The sequence below is a fragment of the Perca fluviatilis genome, chromosome 11, assembly GCF_010015445.1.
Source record: "Perca fluviatilis chromosome 11, GENO_Pfluv_1.0, whole genome shotgun sequence".
Taxonomy (NCBI): Eukaryota; Metazoa; Chordata; class Actinopteri; order Perciformes; family Percidae; genus Perca; species Perca fluviatilis.
Genome location: NC_053122.1, coordinates 18,988,689 through 19,015,155, shown reverse-complemented (window position 1 = coordinate 19,015,155; position 26,467 = coordinate 18,988,689). Strand labels below are relative to the sequence as shown.

The following is a 26,467-nucleotide window of genomic DNA, read 5'->3' as shown; positions in this document are numbered from 1 at the left end:
CTGTTCATCTGAAATACTTAAAAAAATACTGTGTATGACTGGATGAGGGGTTCTTGGAACACAGAATACTTGAAAAATACCGTTTTTAAATGTGTTGATTTTTATATAAAAGTTACTGTCTCCAGACAAGTACAAATCAGAAAACAGAGTAACTGAAAGAAGCTGATATACTGGACAACAACTTAGAGTTTAGGCAAGAGTGCAGAAAAAAACTCACAAAAATGGCCAAAAGGAAAAAGAAATAATTAGGCAAAACACATATAGGCTGTTCATCTACTTTATCACATTACATCTGACCACCTCATGTTTCATGTTCTAAAAAGCCAATTCTCCACCTTTAAACATGACTGAGCCTCTGACATGGAAGATTACTGTGAGAGAAGGTGACTTTCACAAGCATGTTTAACCCTAGTAAAAAAAACATGCCTAAACAAGTGCTGTTTATAATGGTAGGGCCTGAAATTAACACCCGACCACCAGCCAAATGCGGGGTGAATTTTGGCAGGTAACACTGTCAATCTACCTGCCACATTGACAGGTAGCCAATCAGGGGCCCGCATCACTGGAAGACATTGATTGACAGCCGGGACCCCCTATTGCATTTTCATTTCTCGTGACAATCCCAGCAGTCCCACGTGCAGCCACTGACCAAGTGGGAGTGAGAACGGGTCAAATTCATTTCCTTGTTTCTGTTATGAAGACGAGACGTGTGTGTGACTCGGATATCTCACATTTACCAACAAAACGTACAGCGAAAGACCGTGCAAAACATTTCAGACGGTCCCGCCAACCTGTATACATTTTAACATCAATGTACGCTGTAACGATTTTTCACTATAAAGTCGCTGTTTAAAAATTTTTAAATTTAAAAAATCCACCTGCCACAGTGGCTGGTGGTCAAAAAAGTTAACTTTAGGCCCTGGTTATATGTCATGGATAAAAGCTAATCATTTTTAGTAAATTAGTCATTCGTAAATGTTGTATAGTATCTGACTACTTTTTTAAGGTTCCAGTGTTCCCTGGAACTAGCCTATAGGAGCTTTTGCGCTATAATGTAGTAATTTTAGTTGGTTGCAGGCTGTAAGCAAGATGAAAAGCAGTAATGATAGTCATTTTTAGTATACTTTGTTTATTGTTACCCAGATTACAACTCTTGACTTTACACAGCAGCTGATCTGTAACAAGTATTAAAATACATAATTTTATCACAGTTTATAACAGTTATAATGAAGTACAAAATGTGTATGGAATTCTTCCCAGTCCCTTAGTCATTACAAAGATATGATTTAATATGATTTCAAACTATCATTCCAAATAAAGACATCCTACAGTCTAAATAGATTTGGCCATTATAGCCACTCATTGCCAACTCCTCTCAGAACAGAATGTGAAATCATTGGCCGTGCAAAAGAGAAGCCACTAACCATGAGCCCTCGATAAGAGTATGTGTACCATTAGATTCTGATTCTGTTCATTTTTGTGTTATAAGGGGCTCAGGGCTCTTTTCCTCTAAGTTCTCTACATGATCATTGGTGTCAACCACATTAGGCTGTGACCACTCATTGCTGAAGACTGGGTTGTCAAAGGTGATTAACGTGTCAGGGACGGGTAAGCGACGAGCGACCTTCTTGAAGAGGAATAAGGCAGTGACCACCCCAATGGCAATCCCAGTAATGACCACCACAATTGCCAAAGGTATGTGGCCACGTTGACCAAGATCAACTACTGCAAGATTGAAAAAGTAGATTATCAGCCAAATTAATTTTGTCACAATTTTCTGTAAAATAAAGAAGGTAAAGAGGTGTTACCTACCAGCAGCTGGTGATGTTGGAAGTGTTGGTGGTAATACTAGAGAGAAAGAAGGGAAATGTGAAAATGACGGTGTATATTTTTATTATTGTACATTTTGGAAGACAACCAACACAGCATGTGTGAAGCCTCATGACTGTATTTCGTAAACATATATTTTTGTCATGTGTGAACTTCACTGCATTTGTGTTTGCGTTCTTTGAGACCCCCATGCCATGGCTCAATTCCCAGATGCATTTTTTTAACAGGGAATTATCTGTAGCCAGTCAGATGGCTGCTTACCTTTCAGCCAATCATGTAAGTGCAGCTTGTGTGCATTCATTAATATTGAGACTAATCTGACTCCATAGTAGTCTGCCATGTCTATCTGCCAAGTCACCGCTAGAGTAATGGCTTAATCTGACAAAGAGAAGCGAGCTTGTGACCGGAAGGCTGTGGTTTAATCCCCAGAACAGCAGGATAAATCTGGGTGGGGAAAGCTTGCCCCTCCCTCATTACCACCTCTGAGGTGCCCTTGAGCAACGCCCTCAACCCCAGCTGCTCCAGTGGAGTTGCTCAGTGGCCAGCAGATCAGACTGTGGTTGTACTGAACAGCTCCAGGTGGGAATATATAAATTGGATTGGGGCATTTTTGAAAAATGGTCTCAGTGAAACGCCCCCCTGAATAAATTCTAATTGAGTATATATAGAAAGGATTATGTAATGCGTGTGCAGGTTAATTTACCCCCATAAAGGTGAATTTCCAAAAAATAATTCTCAGCAGGCAATTTATTTATTCAATTCACAACTTTAAAGTGTATTTGTCTTTAATGGCGATGTAGCTTACAACAACACTAGTTACCTCAAAACAGTGGCATATGTAATAACACTCCGCTCCAACTCCTCAACACAACAAAAGAACACATTTTTACCTTTGGCTGTTTTGCAAATGTATGGTCTAGAATACTGCCGATGGCCTGCACTCCACTTCCCAGTTGAAGTGCTAATCCTGCCGTAGCTGCGATCACCAGGTTGACCTTCAGCCCAGTTAGTGTAGTCCATGACCGTTTTGTCCAACCACAACCATTCCCCTGGAGATACATACCGGTAGATTTAAAAAATATATTTTTCAGTGTCATTTAATGCTCATATTTTAGTCTGCAGAAAACAATAGCCAAACAATAAAAATAAATGATGAGAAACAATAGGCTACTTTTTTCATTAGTTTTTCACCAATCATAGGTTTTCTTTTATAAAGTCTTTTCTTTCTGTGGAGATGAATATTACTTTTCATGAAAGAACCGACATATGTGACTGTACCTTTGTGAGTTTGAAACAGGCCAATCCAGAACGAGGTGTGGCTGTCTTTAAACATGTTTGCATTGCTTTGAATGAATTCTTGCTCAAAGGGATCTTCAATACTGGCTAGTGATCCACCTTCACAAAACAAAGGAGAAGTCCTTACTGAGAGCTACATGCATTTTAGTGCCTAAAAATATCTTGGACCATTCACAAAAGGACTTACCATGTCTTACACAGCTAGTAGATGCATCTGCCCACTCTTTTTCTTCTGTGAAAAATATGTAACAGTAACCTTTAAATGGTAGCCAGAAGTAATGCTGGTCTGTATTTGATGAATCTGGATCTTCAGGGCAAACTCCTGGAAAACCACTTGACTCTGTTGGTGGCAAATCTGTGATTGAGAGAGACGGTGATGATACTGGGATTAACTAATTAGATCTTTTCATAGTTTACTCATATTAAGTCCAGTGCCTTGAAAATAGGCACTTAATGTATTTAACAATATTTTATAAAAGAACACTTTGTAACATCTTAAAGCATACAAAGTTAAAAGTGTACAATCCATATAATTTACACTTCTGATCAGTGATTAAAATATTATAAATAATTAAAATAATGTTCCAAACTGATAAGCATATGAGGTCTTTGGACCTTTTCAGGTTAATACCTAAAATATCAGACATGTTGGCCTTTATAGATGAGTTGCACATGCATTCATTCAAAAGAACATTACTGTACTTTGACGTACCTGTAGACCTCATACAAACACTGTTCATGGTCCGATTGCAGTCAGCAGTCTTCCATTTTCCATCCAGATCTACGTAGACACAAGGTCGGTCACCGCTTGGTTCATTTTTACCCCAGTGAGAAAAGCTCATGTGCCAGCCATCAGTAAATGTGAAGTACCCATTTGTCTGAAAGGAAAAATTGATCAGACTGCATTCAGCTTTATTATTCAATTTCTTTTTGAAAAATAATCTCTGTTTTTTACAGCAATGAATGATTGAAAGAGCATTTTAGCCGCATTAGTAGTGTTTCTGTATAAATTGAAATCTCAGTCAGTCCATCACTATGGTCCAGACTGAAATATCGCAACAACTACTGGACGGATTGCCATACAATTTTGTACAACCATCCATGGTCCCCAGAGGATTAATTCTACTGACTGATCCCCTGACTTTTCGTCTCGTGCCACCATGATTGACATTTGTGGTATTGAGTGAAATGGCTCAACAACTGTTACTGTACATAGATTGCCATTTAATTAAATACAGATAGTCATGTAAGATGAATTGTAAGAAACACATTATCATGCAAATACAAATTTTCTTTTTCTCTTTCTTCAAGTCTGTGTAGACAGAAGTGACAGACTTTCTTGTTGGAATTTAGGCAGTAGTAAGTAGTTGCAAGCAGAGGTTAATAATGTTACTTTTCTGTGTGCTATTTTAGAGTTTTTCTTTCAGCACTGTACCTGCACTTTGTTTAGTCCAATCCACAGAGGAGCGTTGAGATTCAAAGCCAGCAGCTCAACATAGGCCTGTAACCACCTGTTTCGCAGGCTAGCCAGTGTGGCACCATCACCTTCGCAGTGCTTTTTGGCTTCATCCCAGTTCATTTGTTGAGTAACAACCTTGATAGAGTCATTAAATATTTTGACATAGTTGGTTGAAGTTGTTGGTTCAGGGGAGTCTGAGAGGGATGGGTCTGTTTAGGGTGAGAAATTAGATATATTTAGTTTTTTGTTCATTTTAAAGTCAAGAACCTGCAATAACTGACGTTTTGGGCCATTTGAACACAGAATTGACATACAGTAACCAGTTTAGTTGATAAGGAAAAACTGTTTTTAATTGCTGCACATCAATTATGGAGAAACATTAGCTTTCATTTGGCGCTGTACTTCTGGCCACCAGGCAAACACAAGCAAAATATTCACTCTTTTAGCTCTGTATTTGGTTTTTAACAACTCCTGGGGGAAATATCTTACTCTCTAGCCGCTGTGTTTACCAGCTAGTCGCTAACTGTCTATCTGCTGTTTGGTGCAGAGCAAGTAGTGTACAGTGGGTTTTTAGAGTTTTTGAACTGAAAACAACTGACTGTTGCAGCCGAAAATCAACGCTAGAGAGCGGCGGGAGTGAACCAAATACCTAAACAATGAGTTGAACATCTATATAACCCTCTATAAAGAGAGGAGAGAGGGGAACAGATAGGGGGAGCTAAAGATTCAAGAAATAATTATCTGTAGGCTCATCACTATAAGCAGCCCCTGTTAACATTGTCACATTAATAATTGAATACATTTTTATTGTAATGTATTGATTGATTGATTGATTGATTGATTGATTAAAGCCGCTTTAAGAAATACTTAATCAATACTATAAGAAAATATACCAATGCTTGTGTACTAATGTGAAGCCATTTTTAGACCACGTTTCAAAGAGAAAGGTCAGAAGATGGGCTCACCAATATTTTGAAGACAGACAAATCCATTTGTGTCATTGCAGGACTTTGGTATCCATTGCCTAATACCAATCGAATGATCACTTTTGATTACAGCACACTGTTCCTGTGGAAGCACAGAGAGAGTAGTGAGAAAAAGAGAAAACTGTGTATCAACCGCTCTGCTGAGAGGGTGATTGACTGCAATCTGCTGTCTCTCCAGGACCTGTATGCCTCCAGGATGCTGAGGCGGGCAGGAAAGATTGTAGCCGATCCCTCTCACCCAGGACACAAACTGTGTGAACCCCTACCCTCCGGCAGGAGGCCGCGGTCCATCAGGACCAAAACTTCACGCCACAAAAACAGTATCTTCCCCTCAGCAGTCAGCCTTTTTAACAATGCCCCGGACCCCCACTGACATTGAACCTTAATCTTGCATCCTGTCCTCTGCACATTCTATATGTCCTGAACTTTTGCACATTCCTCTACATTTTTGCACATCCTGCACTAACCCATACAGCCTTTTTCCTTTTTAGAAGTGAAATAGTTATATGTATTTATTATCTGTTTCTGTAATTACTGTTTAGTTTTTATTATTTTTTACGTATGCACCATATACCAGTCCCTTCATTGAATGAATCAAATTTGAACATATGTGTCAGTGGCTTGTTGATCTTTACGTTGTTAGTTAATTTCCTATCCTGGCCTGGGCCACACATTCATACAGTTTGATAAAGTACTTATTGGACTTTAACTTATTATTGCACTTACAATAACCTGTAGCTGTCCTCAATTTAGGTCATTGTGTACGTTTCATCTCCGGTTTTTCCCCTGCATCCACCGTGTGTGTTTGTGCGCGCGCATGTCAGTCGCAGCGGGGGAACTGAGCAGCAGCCCCTCCCGCTGCAGAGAGCTGACAGGATTAAAACAGCAGCAGCTTTCAGCGACTTTAGAGTGAAAAATCTCACTCATATAAAGACCAAGGTCAATCTATGCCTCTGTTGAATAGGAGGCAGTTCTAGCACACGTTTCATTTTTTAAATGACCACCCTTTGACATAGACTAGTTTTCCAAGTTAACTTCAACAAACCTGATGAGACCCTAACCCTCTGTCATTGTCTCCAAGTCATGACAAATAAGTAGTTTCTCACTTTACAATAAAGTTTTAAATACATCATACCTTTTGTTGATTATATATCCACTGATAATATCTGCGAGCACTCTCTCGGTCCTGCAATGTAAACCCAGATGTTTGCAACTTAAGTTAACTATTTTCATTATAAAAATAAGGAACATTTCAAACATTTCTGAATTACTCTGTTCCAACACTAAAATATTTTTCCAAAAGGCAATAGGCTATAAAACAAAAAGAACTCTTATATGCTATGAAATAGCATGTTTGATGTGTTTTCATTCATATACACTACATAGGTGAAGAAATGGGCACACCCTCTTTGCTTATATGCAACTCTCTCTCCGTTGCTGTTGTAGCTGACAGGGAACCCGCAGACGGGTCTTTCAGCTCCTGCGTTTCATTGGCGCTTGTCAGGGTATTGCACGCCGATCAGCTTGTTGTGCTAAACTCAGCACATGTTGCTAGCGGCGTACGGCTAAACGTTTCCGAGCAGAACTCACATAATGCATTACTTGCAGCAATCTACATACCGTGTCTACTGCATGCGGCTGTATGCACCGGGCCGTGACCCTCTAACCACGATGGTTCAGCTACTTGTTGCATCAGTGTTGTATAAAGTACTAGAAAGCAATACTTGAGTAAAAGTACAAGTAGCGTACTAGAAAAAGACTTTGGTAGAAGTGAAAGTTACCTTTTAGAATATTACTTAAGTAAAAGTCTTAAAGTATCTGATATATATTGTACTTAAGTATCAAAAGTAATTTTCTGATATTTAATTTACTTAAGTATTTGAAGTAAAAGTTTTTTTTTTTTTAAAGCAATCGGTTAGAACTTTTATTGTGGCTTTCTTATAGTAAAGCATAAAGCATATTCAGGGTTCCCATATCTTCTTAATCTCACTCATCAAATCAAAATCACATTCTTTTCTAGGACTTTTCAGGCACAATTCTCTTAAGTTCAAAGAACAAACAGCAGATTTTTAGAGCTGACATCAATGTACAGAAACATTTCTTGCAACACAGGTGTATGAGGTTATCTTCACCACTACCCTGTTCAGCGAGTTCACCACTATCGTCGGGGTGGTCGCAGGGCTCAACATAAAAAAAAATCCCCACTGGCCCCCGGGGCCAGTAGATCAGAGTTTTGCTGGCCCCTTCTACATTTTTACTGGCCCTGAAAGAAATATCATAGGTGTGATTGGAAAAGGACAAAAAAGCAGGAAAATATACGCCGCACCTATGCTTTAGAAAATGATTCTAACCCAGCTAGCCACTGCCACTGGATGATGTGCCATTAGCAGCAAAGCTAGACCAGGGGTCATCAACTACATTTTTCGAAGGGCCAGAATTTTTTTAAGCAGACACTCCAGGGGCCGGACTTTCAAATAAAGAAAATAAAATTATACCTAATACGCATCATCTTGTTTGATATTTTCACTTTCTTACTAAATTAATGCTATATTTTTTACATTAGTAAGCAAATCCCTAAAAACATGGAAAATCCATAATGATAATTAGATAGGCTACTTAACTAGAAAATGATCTCAGATTAGTCCTGTATGCCTAATTTGAAAGAAGACAATTCTGTTCCTAAATAATACAACCAGCAACATCGTCAAGAATGAAGAACGCGTCATTCACGTGCATATTAAGTAGCCACATGTATTTGTTTTGGTCTTATAATACATCCATAGGTTTACCGCTCCAGCGGAGAGGATGGCTCGTTTAGACAGCAGCTACGTTTACAAGAGTTTGTCCAAAGTTCAAGATTGGTTGAAAATTAAGACAAACAGTTAGACTGCAAACTGACATCTTTCATTTTAGCTCATTTGTAAAGTCGCTATTTGCAGAGTAGAGCTGTGTTTGCACAGCGCAGACTGAGATATGGGTTTCTACGTGTTTCTGCCTGTAGAACAGGTACGTGGGTTGTTGATAAGTATTGACTCTTTAATCGTGGAGGTTTTATTGTAGGCTACCTACTTACAGTAACGAGTGTAGCGTTAGTTCATCTGTGCCATCGGCGGTAAATAATCCTCGGTAACGTTTCCAGTCAGTAGGCTACATGTGCTGCGTGAAGTAACGCACACACCAGTGACTGTGGCTGCAACCAGCCCGACATACGTTTTTACTGGCCCCGGGCCATCGGGCCATTGCTTATGTCGAGCCTGGTCGTCTACGATAACGGGAGGTCCTCCAGTAGGTGCTCGTGCTTCCATGGCGGTTTCAGTTGTGCGTCCTCCTCCTCCTTTAGCAACAAACAAGCGCTGAAATAGATCGCGGGCGTATGGAGCGCGCGTAATGCAATCTAGGAGCAGTGATTCGCCAAACCTCCCTTATTGCAGTCGCACACATTTCTTCTAATTTTATTTTTTAGTAACGAGTAACGAAGATGCTTAGTGGAAATATAACGGAGTAAAAGTATACATTTTATCTAGGAAATGTAGTGGAGTAAAAGTGAAAGTTGACATAAATTTAAATAGCGAAGTAAAGTACAGATACGTGAAATTTCTACTTAAGTACAGTAACGAAGTATTTGTACTCCGTTACATTACAACACTGAGTTGCATACACTCTTATACACAGTTAGGCCTCAAGTTAAATTTAAAGATGTTACCAGAAATCTTGATCCAAATGGATTGAATATACGGCGTTCCTAAAATGGAGAAAAAGACAATAGAGAAACAAAGTGTCACATGTGTACACACACAAATTATCGGCAGTGCTACACACACCCACTTACAAATTATAAAACACAATTAAGATTCTTTCCACTTACTGCTAAATCCATGTTGACATATTGCCTCGGTCGCCCATCAGTCCAATAAAATTCACGTGTATTTGTTCTGCGCAAACCAATCCAAACGTCTGTAGTAGCAGGTGTGTCAGCCATTTGAGTCATCAAAAACACTGAAAAATTAACCGATAACAATAATTCAAGTATCAGATATTTGCATGAAAGTTTTAAAAATGTACCCCCCTATTTGGGTGTCAATTCCTAATGTAAACATTAATCAGGTGCATTATAAAAAGTATTTGGAGGTTGCTTCTTGCTTGTACAATTTATGGCATAAGTTCTTTTAGCATCAGTTTTATATCCAAGCAAAATTTTCCTAACCTAATTGATATAGAATTAGAAATGTAATTTAATCGGGACCTTGTGAATTTGAATCGAATCAATTCAGGAAATCATTGACAATACCCAGCCCTACATAAAACACATACAGTACATGTGCTGTTTGGCTCTTTGTATTTCCTGTATTTTTGAAGGTGCACTGAGCAGTACATTATAGTCAGTCCCTCCAGGATTTCGCGATGTCTCGATCGCAACAATTCATACAAATTCAACCAATCACGTGAATTCGGTGCGACTCGCAATTTTGACCAATAACCAGAGTTTTCCGTGACTTCAACCAATCACAACAGTCCCACGTGCCAGACTTTGCGTCAGTATATTACTCTGAGAACGCGACTCTGAGAACGCGACTCTCTGAGAGCCACTGACCAAGTGGGAGTGAGAACCTCTTAATACATCCATGGGGAGAACAGGTTGACGTAACACACGCATGTCGCCAAATTCATGTCCTTGTTTCTGATATGAAGACGAGACGTGTGTATCTCGAACATCTCACATTCACCAACAAAACGTACAGTGAAAGCCCGTGCAAAACATTTCAGACCGTCCTGGCAACCTGTATACATTTTAACATCCATGTTTTTTCACTATAAAGTCGCTGAAGCTGCTGCTGTTTAAATCCTGTCGGCTCTCTGCAGCGGTACACGATGACCTATATTGAGGACAGCTACGCTCGTTATTGTAAGTGCAATGATAAGTTAAAGTCCAATAAGTACTTGATCAAACCGTATGAATGTGAGTCCCGGGCCAGGTTTGGAAATTAACTAACAATGTAAAGATCAACAAGCCACTGACACATATGTTCAAATTATAATTATAATAAATATATAAATTATAATTTTTTGTCTTAAATCCAACAGCCATTTTCATATTATACCAACATTTTCAGCATCCTGAGCCTTTTTGGTAAGGTTACTAGGAAAACTCAGCCCAGAGTAGTTTTATTATCCCCAAAATAAGTTTCCTTTTTTATTTTTAAAAGAAGTATACCAACAACAACAAAATCACAACTTTTTTTGCAATTGTCTCTTGCAACTTCATTGCAACAAAAATACAAAAGACATCGCAACTTTTATCGCAGTTTTTTACAAAAGCTCCCGCAAAATCAGGCATTTTGGGCCGCAACAATCTCAAAAAAAGGCTGCGAAATCCTGGAGGGACTGTATAGTCTACTATAAACTGGAAAACAACAGAAATCAGTTTTTATTCACAGTTTCACTCAAACTCAAGATCTGGCAAAGGATTTGGTAAATCTAGAGGCTGCTAGCAGAGCTAAATTCTTTTTTTGACATTGTGTAAACAATTGTGACTAAGTCATGTTTTAAAACCTATTCCTCAATAAAACAGGTTTGTATTAATGTGATTATCGAACCAGCCTCACAACCATCACAATCCATCCATTGAAATCAGTCTTCACGTACAAAAGAAATGCAAAAGAAATAAAAGTATCAAATTTAGGCTCGGCTACCAGTGTATGTTCATAACCTCCCATTTCAGGGTTCTGCTACACATGGACCTGACCATGCAACCATAAACGGTAGAAGAAGTTAAAAGATTGGTGCATATTTTACCAGGAAAAAAAATATTTGAAACAAACCTTCCACATGTCTGGAGGGAATAGAGGCCAAGTTTCCACCCACATCTTGGCATTGTGTCCTCGCTTCACGCCATGTTACCTTCTGGTCATTAAAGATTCTGTAACACTAGAGGTGAGGAATGATAAGTCGATTTAAAACTCCTGAAAATACACCAAATACAGCCACTCAAACATTGTCCTGGTTAGTACATTGATCCCAATTTCACACGACAAAACAGCCTAATGTCCCATCTCAAAAGATCATCAGTAGGGCTGCTCGATTATGGAAATAATCATAATCACGATTATGTTACACGATTTCTCATTGACTTTTGGAAAGATGTTGTAGTTATTGAATTTAAACAGACAGTGAAACAGTTAAACAAATCAACAGTGAAAACACCTTGAACTGAAATTTCCCCTTTGCAAACGTAATGTGCAAAATAATCGTAGAATCGTAATCATGATTAAAAATCGATTAATTGCACAGCCCTAATCATCAGATAAAAATGTGTAACCTAAAAGATCAAAGTTTAATAGACAGTGTTGTGAAATCAAAGGCCAATGCCATCCTACATCAGTTTTTATTCCTGCAACACAACATGTTAAGGCTTAAAGTGTCATCCGACCTTTGAGTTAAATCTCTTCCACTGGGATGGACAGGCACCTTTAGGGGCCACTGTGGGTGCCACAGTGGTGTTGGCATGTGGTGATCCACTGCGTTTACAAATGGAACTGTGCTCATAACCACAATTATAATCGTGCCAGAACCCTGTGAACCAATCCAAGACATGAAAATAAATACTTTAGCAAATACAATGTGCTGTTTTGATTTAACATCAAATATCAGGTTAAAGTTATAATCCTTAAGATTTCTCAAAAATCAAACCCCATTTGTGATGCTGCATTGTTATGTAATAGCCATTTAATGTATTCACTCTGTAATTACTTCTCTACTGTATATAGTAGTTTTTATTGGTAGTGGTGGAGTCTGCCATTCCTGCGCTAGATGCAGATGATTTATATTACGAGAGATTCATATCTCATTTTGTTCACTGTCTTTACACTCAGTCAGAGAATCACTGAATCACCTTGACGTCACACATTAATACAAAAATCACTTCTGGGTAGACAAATGGCCGTTGATTTGAATTGCAGAGATATTTAAAATCGGCAAGCTTGTTTATTTCTGTTGTCATTTTCATCCGTAACTGTAACGTTTAAAGATATATAGTTAAACACAGTGGTCTGACCTTTCTGACGTTCCTGCTTTTGCTTATTTTCTGTACTGTGTTGCTTTTGCTAAACCAAAGGGTTACGAACAGCGGACTAACTAGTTTGGGTGGTGTCATTTCCTTTAGTATGTGGCTCAAAAGGTAAATTAGGTCTCCAACCTAACGTTAGTAAAAGGTGTCGAAATATGAAAGCATCAAACATGCATTTTAGATGAATGAGATGAGGTTTATCCAGTGGCTCCTTGCTTTTTTTACACGGCCAAAAGGAAAACACAACATATTTGTCACCATGATTAGCGCTTATCACAATCGTTCATCAGAAGTGTTCCTACAAAACAAGGCAACGGCCATTTTCATCATTTTTCGTCAGCGTATACATTTTTATTTTGGCAAGTCAATAATGGAATAAAAAAGAGCAGCCACAGTGAGCTGTGAGATGAAGAGCTGCAGGCAACAGGCTGGACGTCTCCAACTCCTCAGCAATGTAACCAACTTTACTGTACTGTGTGGGGAAACTAACACTGTGCGCAGCATGAAATCAGGTTGGGGTTGCAATTATTGTTGATTGTCTTCTTTATTAATGCAAGATAGTTTGTTTGGCTGCGCTGTAAACAGACCAGTTCCTCTTCTTGTATTTCCGACAAAGTAGCTGCTCAACAAGTGTTTTTGAACAGATAACGGACATATTTATGAGAATTTCTCCAACGTGGGTGTGACATAGATTTCATGATAAAATCTAAAGGAAAACAGTTGGAACTGTTTAGGATTTTGCAAAGTTTGCCTTGATTAAACTAAGCCTTATAGCAACGGCTATATTATAGGTAAAGAGAAGTACTTCCACTCTTGTTATGGGTAATAAGAGTACAAAGTCACATGTTCTGCGGGGCCCATGGTGGATGAGATGGGAAAGAAATATGGTCCTGCCTGTTTATTTGTTATTTTAAATCATTTTTTAACTGCTCTTTAATTTTTTATGTAAAGCACTGTAAATTGCCCTGTTGCTGAAATGTGCTATACAAATAAAGCTGCCTTGCCTTGCCTTGCTGTAGTATTAAACTGCACTTGCTTTTACCATGGTAACCACAGGTGTCACCGAATCAACCAGTACTGAAATCTTAAGGATTACAACTTTAATTGCAGAATAACAGCTGCAGGTGCAATTGTCATTTGCATGTATGTCAGTAAAGATGAATCCTATATTAATTCACTCACCAGTAGAATAGGTCATCACAACACAGTTCTCATCATAGTTATGGAAATCAGGCTGACCTTCATCCCACCTTTGAAACACCACTTGAGAACCATCCACCCACCTTAATGGAAGGCAAACAAATGAGTTCAAATGTTGTCACAGAACAACTCATGGTTAAAATATTCAAGTCTGATTCAAGTCTAAAGGCTTAAACTGTATTATATTTTGTTTCTTCCATCTTCACATCTCAAAGACAAATTATAAATTGGCTAGATAGTGGAAGAAAATCAGGAGCAAGTTAATGTGACCAGTAACTTCTGCCATTAGTCTGTACTGTATAGAATAAAAGCCACACTCAACAACAAAGCTACAGAAATGTTATCAACGTTAATGTGTAACATACATTTCAAACTTGTAATCATATATAATATTTTATTATTTTAATACTTTTTCTTGGGATTTCTTTTCCCCAAAAGTCAGATTTATTTTAATTACATTTTTTATTAAATGTGTTTTTTAGACTTTTGTCCTCGTTTGTATTTTATTCATACTCACTCAAGTGTTTGATCGAGATCTAGTGTCAGGCCTATCCAGTAATGTTTATTATGTTGGGATATCTACACACAGAGACAGAGGCACATGTTAAAAGCAGCATTACTTATTTTTTGTGCTGAAGTTAAATGCCTTGGTCAGTGTACTTTAATTGTTTATTGCTTTAACTGTTAAATGTAGTATAAATAGCACTGCTTACCTGTTTCCACAAAAAGACACTTTCAGCTTCAGTGTTGATAGTTACCAAGTCACTATGCCTCCGTTGGCAGAAGCTACGAGCTTCTTCCATGGCCATCGACACACTGTTAATATAATACTGATTCCCATTCCATTCTAGCCACCCATCTGACGTCTTATTGTAGTCTGAAAACATGTTAGAAAGATGTAATATATCTTCAATATACGTGCTGTCAAGGCTTTTAGCATCACCAACAAAATCTCTCTTACCAACAATTCACTTGGGTGGCGGTGCAAATCTCAGAAAGTAATATCTCTAAACCTTGGAAAATAACCTTATCTTCATGTCTAGATGTCCTTTACTTTTAAGAGAGTCGTCTTTAATTTAAAATGATAATGAGATGGAAACTGTACTGTAAATGTTAAGCGAGGAGGTCCGTGTATTGTTTTGGTTATTTAATTTTCCTTTCATAAACGGGTATTAAAAAAAAAAAGTGGTTGTTTGATTTTCGTTTAAAAATTAAAAAATTGAAATAGAAGGCATTTTTTCCTTTTCGTGGTCAAAATGGGATGAGCAAATTTAAAATATGCTTTGATTTGCATTTTCTATTTCATATAACAAAAGATAAAAATTATTTTCTGCAAGAAATGTGAGGAGATTTTGTGTGAAAGTGAAAATAACTTATTTGGGTGGGTGTGGATGTTTATATATATTTTTCTATGAATAATTTATTTGTTGTGATTATCCAACCGACTGCCCAATTTCAGCAGCATCAGAGTGCACAGCGGCTGGCTAACCTGCCTGCCAGGCTACCGGCAGCAGTTAACTAAGCTTAAGTTAAAGTAACTATGAGGCACTTGTTTTTTTTAAAGATTATTTTTTGGGGCTTTTCCCTTCATTCACTAGTGACAGTGGATAGACAAGAAAGGGGGAGAGAAAGAGAAGGGATGACACGCAGGTCAGATTCGAACCTGGGCCGCTGCAAAGACATACATGGGGTGCACGCTCTTACTGGGTGAGCTAGAGGCCTCCCCGATTATGAGGCACTTTTAAAAGGTTTTTGTTTTTAAATGTTGGTTGTTTAATTTTCCATGATGATGCTGATCATAGATTAATAGATAGACTCTGTGATAAGAATGCTATTTTTATGTAGTTTTTTGTTAATGCTTTTCCTGCGAAGTCACAAAATGATTTACAGCAGGTAGACCGGCTCTACAGTCATACATATTCTGATGGGTCACAGATGTCTGTGTAACTGTTCTGCTCATCTACCTCATGTCTATTTCAATACTACAATTACAATATTGTTATTAATATATTACCATTGCACTGATCTGCCTTGCACTGTACTCATATTTAAATCCTAAAATCTCAGTCTATTGACCGATATTGCACTATTCCTTCCCTCTCTTTTGTATATTTTTTTGTAAAATTGTAAATTCTATTGTATTGTTATACTGTACACTATTTTTTATATTCTTACCGTCATCTCTGTTTTTATTCTTAATATGTTAAGTGTTGTACTTTGAGAGCAAAGATTACAGGAGTCAAATTCCTTGTTTGTCTACGCAAACCTGGCCAATAAAGCTGATTCTGATTCTGATTCTGATGGGGAACATCGGAAAAGCCTGTGTTTGAGTATACAGCCAGGTAGTCTATATCCACGACCTTACATTTCCGGGATTGCCCCGTTGTCGCCGGAAAGTCCGCCGTATGTCCTTCGTTTCGGGCCGGATTTCCGTTACCTAACGCTTTCTTACTGTTTGAATTTTAACCTCCGGTGGATTTCTGAGGACTATGGTTAACTGCTCCTCAGATCTCTGCAGGGTAAATCCAGACAGCTAGCTAGACTATCTGTCCAATCTGAGTTTTCTGTTGCACGACTAAAACAACTTTTGAACGTACACGTTCCACCAAAACAAGTTCCTTCCTGAGGCTATTTTGCAGCTGCACAGTGGCTCTGTGCGGTGCTTAGCGCTGCCCATGAATAATGGGATTGGTTTAAAGAAATGCCAGTAAACCACAGCACGTTTTTCTCCCATCCCGGAATGCTGTGTGTACAAAGGCGTAATTTACGGGTGATGGGTGAACTGATGTATATGTCAAGGTCACCAGTGGGGGAAAAATACTGTTTTCTTATAGGACGTAGAGGAGTGCTGTGTGAGGACTTTTGTCCAATGATAATAGAGTATTGTAGAGAGACTATTTCCCATAGGATAAGGAGAGATTAGTTTTTGGCTGTATTCCAATCAGAAAGGATTTCATTTGTAGTATAAAATCGATGTGAACAAACTTCTCTGTGGGAGTTATGGGGAAAACCGATCTGGTGAGATCTTGACACTTTTTCTCTGTAACTTCCCTGTAATTAATAACATAAACTTTTGCAATATATCACTTTAACCATATCTGTGTTCTCTGTGCTTCTGTGTTTGTATATTGAGTCCTAAAGCGCATCACTGGAGAGGTCAGAAAATCTACATAACATTTGGCTTTCTCCATTCAATGTAATTAGCAAGCAAAGAAAATTTTTTTTTCACACAACCCGTTGTGTCTGACCAAACCAACAGTTATAAAAGATACATTTCCTTTTGGGTACGCTTTTTTTTCCAAAAGAGAGCACAGGACACGTAATTCACTGATTGTATCTAAATGATGAAGCAGGAAAAAAAACTATCCATTTGATTTCAGTTGTACTTCAACCTGTACTGAAATCATGCAAAAAAAGCGCATTTCCTTGTGGTCACATAATTATCCCACTTACCAGGAGTGACGGGGTCTGGAGGTGCCTTTGGAGTTGCCCCTGTAAGTACATGGATAGAAGATAAATATAGTTGAGTATTAATTTCATATACCTGAACACACGTGAAGAAGACATTGATGAAAGAAGTAATCTTGCTCACTCAACTATCAACAACGAAAGAATAAAACATTTTTCTTTGAAACTTATGTAACTGAATGACCATGCTTTACCTGCTCGGATCTGACACAGCCATCTGTTGTACTTCTCACAATGCACATTGTTCCAAGACCCTACATGATCATGCAGATATGGTATAAATTCAGCACAAGATTCCACATTGTTTCTATTATTTGGCCCTCCGTCCTTCCAGTGTTGGAAGTTTACCTGTAAACAAAAGCTAACACTTAAACATGCAATTACGAATGGATTTATTTTCATTTAATTAAGATTGCATAGCTAAAATTGATTTACTTAACCACTGTAGAAAGAGAAAACGGTTAACTCACTGGGGATCCATCGCTCCATACGTAACCGCTTCCTGGGTCAGGGGCACTAAGTCCAATCCAGACTGTTCCAAAGCTATAATGGACCGACTTTAGATTAATGATTTAAATATGCAACCTGTGAGAAATGTTTAAGGAACAATTGTTTGCCTAATTTCCTAGTTATCTGAAGATGCAGTTTCCCAGTGCTCTCCTGGGGCCTCATTTGTAAAACTGTGCAGCGAATTTGCGTCAGAAGTGGCGTACGGATGAAACAATATTCGGATTTATAAAACCGTGCACACGCATGTCTTACGCCGGTATGCCAGATGGCCAGTCCAGCCCTGTTTGCTAGCAAGTCTTCTTACTGTCGGTCTCAATTTGCCACATCTTCCAACATTGCAAAGCCAGCCATTGTGCGTCATTCATTGGATTGTATCTAAAAAGCTAAAGGTGTCGGAATTAATCTAATTGTAAATGACAAATAGTTCTGCGCAAGGAGCATGTAATTAGTAAAACGTTCTATTACACCTTTCACAATGGTTAAAACATGCTTTAGTCCTACAATAAAAAACCCATTTCAAACAAAAATAAAATGATCTAAAGCCATAAAAATAAACATATATATATATATATATATATATATATATATATATATATATATATATATACATATATATATACATACATATATATATTAAAACGATGTGCTCCGCCAGACAGAGGCATCGAAAACAGCATCAGTCTATTTGTCCTGTTTATTGTATTTTTCATGAGAATAAATTCCATAACATGCCAATATAATTATATATAATTACATATACAAATATAAAATAACATCTCATAATTTGGGCAGTGGTGGCCTAAAGGTTAGAAAAGCGATCTTGTGACCGGGAGGTCGTTGGTTCAATCCCTAGACCGACCGGATAAAAAAACCTGGGTGTGGAAAGTGAAAGAACAGCGCTTGTCCCTTCCTCATTACCACCACTGAGGTGCCCTTGAGCTTAACCCCAACCGCTCCAGTGGAGCTGCTCAGTGGCCAGCAGATCAGACTGTAGTTGTACTGGGCAGCTTCCAGGTATGAATGTGGAACTGTGTGAATGTGACAGGTCGTCGTTGCAAATGAGAAGTTGTTCTCAATTGACTTACCTGGATAAATAAAGGTTAAATAAAAATAATTACAGAACATTTGAGTTTTTTTTGCAAATATATCTTTGTTTGGATTTACGGTAGTATCTTGTTTTATTTTGTCTGTTTTTCACCCCAGATGGATCAAACAGGTGTTTGTGTAGGATATTAATTGTAAGAATGGCTTTGTGAATTCTTCTTATCATCAATAAAGGGAATATTTTGATTTGTTTCACATTATGGTCTCAGATTCACCCAGTTTCACGTGTTTCATCCATCTGCCGTCGGTGTCGCCGTTTCTCATTTCACCTGTTTCTGTGCGTACGCCTGGGTCAGAGTGTCCGTGGAGGACCGCACATTTTCCCGTCAAGTTTGCTTTTTATAAATCCCAATTGTTGTGTAGAGAGAAGCGTAAGTCTTCTTTTGTAAGTACGCCACTTTTATAAATGAGGCCCCTGGATACTAGCCAAACTTCATCTTTTGCAACCAGTTTTCTACTTTTTTAAGTTCCTTGAATCTTAATTTTGTAATTTGCCATTTACTATACACTTACAAGATGTTCTGCCAATAATCATCATCACCTGATATTCATTTTGACAAACAGTACAAATTTACAGCATGTTGAAAGAGTGACTGCGTAATTTAGACTGGGAAGATTTTGTCAATTGTAGCCCTAATTGTATGAGACCAGGTCATACTGTACCGTCCAATTATTTGCTCAGCAGCGCTGTGGATGCTGAGCAGGTCTCCTCCGATGGCCCTGCAGTAATCTCTGGCCTCATACCAGGTCCTCTTGTTTGAAGATGACTCTGGAAACCGCTTGACCAGAAGACAAAGAAGTTCAACATGTTTTGGTAGTGTGACTTCACAACAAGCAAACAGTTTATTGTCTTTGCACTCTTTGTATGTGTGCCTATCAGAGTAGTTTATAAGTAGTAGTTTAGAATGTTTTGTTTATAAGTAATAGCATATACACATTTTGCTGATGCCGTTACTATTTTGAGTTGGGTGGGCAGGCACTCACGATAATATTGTTTTCTCCTCTTTTTAGTGAGGGAGGTAAGTGATTGTTATGTAATTTGGTGTCTTTAATTGTGTTATATATTAGGTTATATCTACTACCACATTAGCTACATTACTGTTTTGTTGTAATGGTGGCCTTGCTCACCCCAATCATTTGCAAAATTCTACAATAAGAAAATGTCTTTATATATTTCAACAATAGGCTCAGACCTTAACCTGAGATTTGGTGAAAATGAGTTGGTCTTATGTTGTGCCTTAGCCAGTCTTTAACAGGGCATAACATGCCTGGCTTTAGTATTGGTGAGGAAAAACTAGTAGAAACTATTGATCCTCTAAGTAAGCTTAGAGGATCAATTCAATCACAGAAGTCAGTTAGCAAATACATCAGATGTGCAGGTGAATGTGTTGCACTCATGTTTTTAAGCTGCGTTGAATTTCACCTTATAGCAGAAGTTTCTTGTTTGTATTTTATTCCAGCCGTCTGCACACTTGAGAGGGGTAGGAGTTGGTGGTGCAGGCGTTAAAACAGCCCCCTCTGCCAGGTGTTTGCAAATGTATTTTGTCTTATTGGTGCATGGCATAACTTCCCAGAGGCCAGCAAAAAACCCAGTTGTCATGGCAACGCAGCCCTGTTGGTAACCTTGCATTGTGGAGGGAGAAATTGTAAACTGTCAATTGTCAAGGCAATTTCCTACACATCTTCCAGATGGAGTTTAAAGTGTATCCATACCTGGCATTTCAGCATTCCAGTGAGTAAACCTCACAGAGTCTGTGTTGGTCCACACAAATTGATCAATGTCTTTCTGGTTTGAGAGGCCTAGCCAGAAGTACTTCTCTGGTCTCATCCCCACCAAGCTGACGAGGAAGGCATTATCCACCCTGGAAATATTTACACAATTGGGATCACAGGATTTGTCATATCTGTGAATGACGTACCCAACATTTTTGTTTGAATTTTGTTGGAAGTCCTAATAAATCCCATTACATCTGAACTACTAAATATACTGTAGCTTGCTCATTTTTAGTATGCTCAAAATATTTGGGGTCAAAATAATTTTGTTACCCATTTGAAACATCAGCTAAGTAAGCATCTGAGGTCTTGCAGTCATCTTTAGCTTCATCAAACGTCTTTGTCTCCGTTCCTACAAAGTAGCAGTAGGAACCATGTCTTTTCCAACCCTGGATTGTATTGAAAGAAGTGGGAACATGTCATTATGTTGTGTTCTTATTTAGTGTGATTATTCATTTTCAGAGAACAAAAAGCTAAACACAACAAAATGACTAATATGTCTGCATGAATCTGACATGGTTGCTGGGGAATAAACCATTACATTATAAACCAGAGACAGATATTTTCTCATACATTAGAAGAAGTAAAGTTTACTCACAGTTTTGCAGCCTACATTCTGCTCCACTTCATCTCCAGAGGGTTCAGAGGCGCTCATCTTCATACAAATGAAGCCATGTTTCTCGTCACACGTACGGTCAGCCCAGTTCCCATTCTGCGACAAAGAAGCACATTAAAATGTTTATCCATGTAAAATCTGGATGCACCAACAGATAAGTGTAAACTACAGTGTATGTTGTCAGAGAAAAATCCCATTCTCTTAAAGGTACACACTTATTATCATAGATACATAACTATACAAGTATAATAAATTGTAATAAATTCATCAAATATGTAGACACCTAAACATTCCACCATTTTGTGATTGTTGAACATCTCATTCCAAAACCACAGCTATTAAAATGCTACTATAACAGCCTTCACTCTCTTTGGAAGGCTTTCTACAAGATTTTGCAACCTGGCTGCAGTGATTTCCACAAGAACATTAAACCTCTACAAAGCAGTCCAGTTCAATTCAGATCGTTACACAGTGGAACGTTTTTTTTTACTGTGTTTTCATTAGCAAAGGTTTAAGATAGTACCTTGTACTATCTTTGGTACCACCTTTGGTTCCAAGCGAGCTGATACTAGAAGATGTGGTTAAACACTGCTGACCACTAATTGGTGAGAGAGAATCGTCACTTGCGCAACACGGGCCATCCTTCACAAATCCAAGATTTTTAAATAGCCAGGCTACCGTCAATAGTAACTGCAATTATTTTCTTTTTCGCTTGACCCAGATTTTTTTTTTAAATGGCAGCCCGCAAACCTATGACGTACACTATGCCGTACAAGCAACAAGGTGCAGACATTGTTCTGTTTGGTTTGCTAATGAAAAGAATCAGTGTTGCATTGAAGATGATATCACGGTACTTTTACATAGCGTCGCTATGAGGGGGTGCTATCAACAGTGGGAAACAAAGGAGAAAGTACTGGTCCTAAAAAAGTGAGTTGAGCATAGCTGTACCCTACAGATAGCATTAGTGAGGTCAGCCAGTGATGTTGGGGGATTAAGCCTAGTTTGCATTTGGTGCTAAGGTCAGGTCCTTGTGCAGGCAAGTCAGGCAAGTTCTTCCACACCAAACCTGTCAAAACCATGCCTTTTTTGCTTTATACACAAGGGGGTTATTGTCTTGAAACAGGAAATAGCCTTCCCCAAGCTTTTGCCACATAGTTGGAAGCACATTGTTGTCTAAAATATCAGGAACTAAAGGGCCTAGCTTTAAACATCCCAAGAGAAAAGGTACACGAAAGTATGTGGACAGCAGTTTCTCATTCGAATAAAGTGTAATACGTAACTGCACAATCTGCCAGTTTGTTTGTAGCAGGTTTGTTATTTGGAAAAAATAATAATCATTTTACAAAAGGGTGGCATATGCACCATATCCATAGCTCCTTACCTCTCCCCTGATGAGAACACAGTCTTCTTGGTCAGTAAAGACAGCAGGTTTCCCAAACTCCCAGCTGGTAAAGCTGACAGTAGAGTGGTCACTCCAGTCAAACAGCCCTTCTGTCTTCTTGTCATTCAGTCCAATCCAAAGCTCATCAGTGGATGCTGTAGATATGCACAGAAAAATCTTTGTATCTTTGTGGATCTTATTGTGGAGCTCTGCTAAACTTGCTATGCCTGTTCACTATTTTGTGTGTCAGTTGGAGACTCTTGTTGGTCATCACTGCTAGGGGAGGTGGAGGCTTACTGGTTAAGAGATCTGTGTGCAACATCCAACAATAACCCCAGTAATTTGTATTGAAGTGCTAAAGAAGCCCCCCTGTAAGGTTTTGCCTAAGGGTGGCGCGAGGAGCGGCCTGTGAGCTCACAGGTGTGTTGTTTGTTGTAAAGACTTCTTCTTTCAAGCTATACTTAATTTTCTTTACCATAGCCAAGCTGAGAGATGACAAAGCTTTGGTCCTCCACATTGCGGATGCTGACTAGGTCCCCTCCTTCTTTGCGGCACGCTTTCTTAGCATCAGACCATGTTTTCTGAGTACGTTGGAGGTGGAAGCAGTGGCCATTGTAGGGAATCCAAGGGCTTGAACAAAATCCTGTCTCAACAGCTGATCATGAAAAGAACAGAGAAATATAAATATGGAGTCACTGATATCATGCAATTAATTAACCAAAGACAAAATAGTAACACAGTAAACTGTGGAAATAGAATAGAATAAAATTGATGTTTTTCTTTACCTTCAGTAGGAGGAGCCCCAGGTCCTTCACTGTAGCAGATGTAGCCCAGTTTCTTGGTGCATGATGAACTTTGCCAGGCATACTGTACAGCACCATCAACAATTGTACAGTCGTGTCCCGGATTAGGAAGTGGATGTCCTAAAACAAGAGGATGGTTAAACCTAAAATGTTAGTTCTCAGATGTGTCTGAGTTATCAAATTCACACACATTTTATTCATAACACCTAACAAAATTATAATGCTAATAAATTACATAATTTTAAATTCAGTAATATAGCAGGCCTAAACACGAATTTTAATACAAAGTTAGTAGTATAAGAGAACAGTAGAAAAAGCAATGAAAAAAAGAATAAGTAAAAATAGAAAAAGAGGCAAAAATAAAATAAATAGAATGATATGCTTGTTAATAGCTGGACTGGTGTGATGATCTGACTGATTATTTTGCGAAGCAGTGAAGATTCATCATGATAAATGATGAATGATGAAAATGAGTTGGCATGGGTACATCATGGATACAGTAGACATGTTTTGTAGTGTGCTAAGCTAAGATCTGTGATACAATAAGTTTCACTGGAAATGGAGTTTGAATAGAGACACAATTACGTGTGATTTGAAATGTGCACATTATTTTGAACACTACGATAACCAGATTTAAATGCAAACAGCTGGGTGGTGATGGCGCAGTGGATATGACACATGCCTTTGGTGTGGGAGACCTGGGTTTGATTCCCACTGCGATACTTCAACCAATGTGTCCCTGAGCAAGACACTTAACCCCTAGTTGCTCCATAGGGGTGCGACCTCTGACATATATAGCAATTGTAAGTCACTTTGGATAAAAGCGTCAGCTAAATGACATGTATGTATGTACAGCAACTAAATTCAGGCACTCTTATTGTCTTGAATCTAAACTGCTGAACAATCAGAAGTCCTCTGTTCCTATAACTATCTGCAGTCTAGCACTTGGAGTGGTTTGTAATAGAAATTTGCAAAAAACACAACTGACAGGCAACATGGTGTGTCTAAAATACAAATGATAAAGGAAATATGGAATATATACAAATAGATACAGTAATCTCATAATAGTTAGAAGTGGAAATAAAACTTACCTGAGTCCCAATTCAGATAACGGTAAGGCCTTCCATTAGACCACTGCCAGCCATGTTCTGGGTTCCGGATCAGTCCAGACCAAAGCTTGTCCCCCTGTCCCCTGCCCGCTGTCCCTAGTAGTGCTTTGAGTGTGTTTGTGTGTTTAAAAAATAAAAAAGCACATGAAACAAAGACGATAAAATGATAATGAGTAAGTCTCAAACATTAATCACAAGCCTGGCTACTGTCATAACAGAAATGTATTCATGCACACATTTTAATGTATCAATACAAGTAGTGTTTATATATAGTAGATGTATAGTTGCTCCTTACCCGTGATGTAAGCCTTCTCGTTAGGATCGGTGATACTGAGCAGGGAGGCCCCCTGCTGTTTACAGCTGGCTTCAGCCTGGGGCCAAGTCAGAGCTGCCTGTGTGTTGAGCTGGTAATACGCTCCTGTTGGGTGTTTGCTCCAGTGTTCTCTGGCTGTGAAATATACATACAAAAATATGGAAATGCTTTGCAAAATGTAAAAAAAAATGTATGTAACCTCAAGTTGTACATTATGCCTCCATGTTTACATTGAATGTTAAATTATTAAAAGTAAACTAGTGGTAGGTCATAAATCAGAGAACGTCCATTATTATCCTGAAAGCCTTTATTATCCCCTTCATTGTAAATCAGTGAACACTTTAAAAATTGTGCATTGTAACCATTGCAGTAATAAACAAAAACAGGCAGTACTTACAGTTAGTTGGGCAGTAGCCCCAGACTTCATGTTCATATCTAGTTTGAACTGCACACCAACGTCGGCCTGGGGAGTCAGTCTTAGTACAGGCTGAGTACCACTGGTCTTTGTACAGGAAGGGAAACATGCAGGGCCTACCATTTGCATTTCCTCCAATAGTGTAAAGTTCTAAATGGACAAAATTAACAAAACAAAGAATAGCTTGAGTATTTTTGAGAACATCTGTACCTGTAGTGATTTGCATTTTATGAAAATGTAGCCTAGTCCTTTCAGTGTCTTTTTTATCTTCATAACTCAAATGAGTCCAATAAGAAAATTATTATAATTCACCTAAAGATTTACAAAGAATTGACACAGTGTGGACAAAGTATAGTGTTTTATACTGTACCTCTGTATGTTCTTGCACAAGCACCACTGGAGGTCCCTGAGATTGTGAGGTGGTTATTGGGTCCTATTGTTTTGGAGAGCACTGCTGTGTTATCTGCAGTGAGCTCAATGTAAAGCTCTTGGTCTTTGAGGGCGAGCACTGTTCCATTCTTGCATTCCCACTTTTGGAGGTCGCTGTTTTCATCACAATCGTAGAGGCCTATTTCACTTCCCACACTTTTCCCCTGGACTCCCAGGCACTTACTCAACCAAAAAAACAGTAGTCGGTCACCAGTTGTCCAGCGTACGTCGAAGCAGAAGTTATTTTTTTTAACCAAACAAAAACCAGTGGCCTTGTTAGTTAGTAGAAATGGTGAATCTGTAGAGAAAGATTATTCAAACAATCAACAATTACAGTTGTGTTTGTGATAGAATGCAGAAGAAATCCAGATTGAAATTGTTTCAGTTGTGTCTTTTCTGGGATTTTATATAACACGGACAATACTACTGACAATTATTCACAGAATAAACAGAAATGCAATAACCAAACAACATTTTTATAATTAGAATCACAACCACCATAAAACATTGAACTGTAACATATCTACAAACAGGGTAACACAGGCAACACACTGACGCATGGGAAAGGACGCAACAATCTCACATAGAGGGAAAAAACTTAAAATGAAAAGTTGGAATACTGTACCATCTGAGGCCAAACATTGTAATGTTTGGATGAGAAGCACCAAGGCTGTGCAAGTTATCTTCATTGTTAGTATTCTTCTGAGATGTC

General features: G+C 38.5%; 1 protein-coding gene across 1 annotated transcript; it reads right to left on the bottom strand.

The window, feature by feature from the left end:
* Positions 1 to 1,158: 1,158 nt before the first annotated feature.
* Positions 1,159 to 26,467, bottom strand: LOC120568749 (macrophage mannose receptor 1-like). The gene is made up of 32 exons (XM_039816430.1): positions 26,381 to 26,467; positions 25,697 to 26,053; positions 25,309 to 25,476; positions 24,894 to 25,046; positions 24,581 to 24,703; positions 23,472 to 23,609; positions 23,162 to 23,341; positions 22,687 to 22,841; positions 21,288 to 21,401; positions 20,963 to 21,078; positions 20,630 to 20,778; positions 20,340 to 20,539; positions 19,580 to 19,695; positions 17,773 to 17,845; positions 17,497 to 17,650; positions 17,288 to 17,326; positions 14,548 to 14,711; positions 14,352 to 14,413; positions 13,817 to 13,917; positions 11,999 to 12,141; positions 11,391 to 11,496; positions 9,437 to 9,567; positions 9,275 to 9,313; positions 6,707 to 6,757; positions 5,551 to 5,653; positions 4,562 to 4,794; positions 3,839 to 4,004; positions 3,314 to 3,481; positions 3,109 to 3,225; positions 2,721 to 2,879; positions 1,813 to 1,848; positions 1,159 to 1,725 (listed from the first exon to the last, which is right to left on the bottom strand). The coding sequence occupies exons 1-32, from the start codon at positions 26,442 to 26,444 to the stop codon at positions 1,472 to 1,474; spliced, it is 4,332 nt and encodes a 1,443-aa protein (XP_039672364.1). The 5' UTR covers positions 26,445 to 26,467; the 3' UTR covers positions 1,159 to 1,471.